The 2,305-nt window shown below is 34.8% G+C and overlaps 1 protein-coding gene across 2 annotated transcripts; it reads right to left on the reverse strand.

The window, feature by feature from the left end:
• Positions 1 to 229: 229 nt before the first annotated feature.
• Positions 230 to 1,694, reverse strand: LOC123695624. 2 transcript variants are annotated; one of them, XM_045641531.1, is made up of 4 exons: positions 1,611 to 1,694; positions 1,351 to 1,474; positions 826 to 1,088; positions 387 to 503 (listed from the first exon to the last, which is right to left on the reverse strand). In XM_045641531.1, exons 1-3 carry the CDS (start codon positions 1,647 to 1,649, stop codon positions 835 to 837), a joined length of 417 nt encoding a protein of 138 aa, XP_045497487.1. In that variant the 5' UTR covers positions 1,650 to 1,694; the 3' UTR covers positions 387 to 503; positions 826 to 834. The 2 variants fall into 2 exon arrangements, with proteins under 2 accessions (XP_045497486.1, XP_045497487.1); XM_045641530.1 differs by lacking the exon at positions 826 to 1,088 and having other exon boundaries at positions 230 to 503.
• Between the last annotated feature and the right edge of the window lie 611 nt (positions 1,695 to 2,305).

A 2,305-nucleotide genomic window follows, 5' to 3' on the forward strand; every position in this document is an offset into this window, starting at 1 on the left:
GTAAATAATTAGTGAAAATTGAAATACTTGAATATTCTACCAGCGAAAGCCGCTCTTTTGTGATTGCGTGGGAATCTCTTTGATACGAGCCTGACCCAATTCGTGAGGATGCTGGATGACTCGACTCCCACTAACTTATATAAATTGTGAGCAATATTATGTTTTATTAATAGTGTTAAAGATAAACAAAATAAATAACCAACAATATAATTTATAACATTCACTTAAAACAATTTACGGGCTCCCACGTTTCGTATATTTAGAGCGCGTACTGGCGTCATCTTTATGCGCTGAGCAGAGTGCAAGAAGGGCATCTACTGTTAAAAGTGCAGCGGTGGCCAATGCACATACAGCGGATGCTTGAGCGTGATTCTTGCGAGTACACCCTGGAACTTCACGCCATCCATGTAATGTGAGAGCACCACACGCGCCGTATAAAACACCCCCGATAGCTGACCACCAAGCGTCTATGTAGGCATCCGCCGCTGCTGATACTGCTTCACCTTGTGGAAGAGAAAGAAAACGTAATGTCTGCAATCTGTTGCTCATGTTACATGTAGCAGAGCTTTATTGACTTTAAAGTATGGTGCGATAAAAAGGCAAATACCTAAAATCTAAATGTAAATGTACATATGTGTAAGAATTTACACTTTGCAGTTCACTTCGTAAAATTTTAAATTTATTTTTAACGACTGGTCTTTTATGGAACTTGGATATATCAATTGAATGGATCCATGATAGCTGAGATATTATTTTCAATTCTAAATAATCTTTATTAACCTGAAAGTCGCATTTATATAAAACTAATTCAGTAATTCACCCTACCAAATCACGCTACACGCTCGCCTCATCGTCATACTGCTCAGAGTCCAAATACGCCAGACTCAAATCGAAGAGCAATATAAAAGCATTGAGTATTGCCAGAGAGCCAGCCAATAGAGCTGCATTATGGTCCCCCGTCCTTGAATATGGTGTGCTTTTCGTCCTGGCTGACAGCACGAAGCCCCCGCTGATCGCGAACAAACCAACTCCAACAATACCGAAGTACATATCTTGTACTAAGTCCAGGGGCGCGAATAGCATTTCCCCTGGAAAAATGTTAAGATATCAATTAACTAATAGAGCAACATTTACAACTCCCTAAAAGATTTTATCCCTTTTTTTCTGTGTCTTTTGAATTTAAAAAAACTTTGTATAAATGCGACTTTACTATTTACAAAATTGTTTTACAAATTCAAATGCGTAAGCACTAAATATGTAATAGGTAGTACACCAGATAACATCTATAGTCTATACCCTACTGACTACTCTATCGCAGTCGGCAGTCGGCACGTGGATATTTGTACGTACCAACAATTTCTCCAGAGAGCACCACAATGTAGCCCACATACGTTCCAGAACATAGCATTAACGTCGGAATGTCTGTTAAATCGTAACTGTAGTGATGTAATGTTAAACAGGCTATTGTGAGTATCTGAAATTGAATATATTTGTAGTTTTAAATGTTAGTATTTACTATTTACATAAATCTAATCTGAGGGCTGATCACTATAATCCACCAAACAGTTCAAATCAACCTCATGTTTATAATATATCTTATCTATACTTACTAATTCCAATAATTTTATAAGACATGTTGGTATTAACATTTTGTACTTTTCAATTAGGTTTAGTAAATTACGAGGTAATTTAAATAACAAATTTCTTCATTGACAAAAAGTGTCTTACTTGACATTCAATAGATTATTGAGTGTTTATGTTATGTTTATATATTTATAGCTCAAGCTATATCGACCTCATTTCTTGGTTAAATGAGCGGTCACATTTAAGGTCAAACTTTACAAAATAAAAAGACACGAAGTCCTATTTCCTAAGGAGGTATGGGAATTGCGTAGATATTACTGTGCCTATATAAAAAATCTGTGTTCATTTTCAAAGTTCATATAAAGTTTACCGGCGGATAAAAGTCGTACACAAAACATAATACTTAATAAGCTTTTTCTCTCCAAGCTAAGCAAAACACCTTCTTCAAAGTTCTTCACCGATTGTTAAAAACTCTACCGATATTTTATATAATATAATTCATATTATAATAAAGGTAGATCTTAAATTGGATCGATTAAGAATGTAATACTTTTAAATGTTGTACTTTTCGGTTCATAAGTATATTGCTGCGTATGCACGAACTAAGAAGTAAGTACCTATTAAAATATAGAGTCATATATTATGATAGTGTAAACTGTAAATAAATATTTATTTATTCTACGGCTACTGAAAACACAAATACGCACACGTAAAAGCAAAT

The sequence above is a fragment of the Colias croceus genome, chromosome 11, assembly GCF_905220415.1.
Source record: "Colias croceus chromosome 11, ilColCroc2.1".
NCBI lineage: Eukaryota > Metazoa > Arthropoda > Insecta > Lepidoptera > Pieridae > Colias > Colias croceus.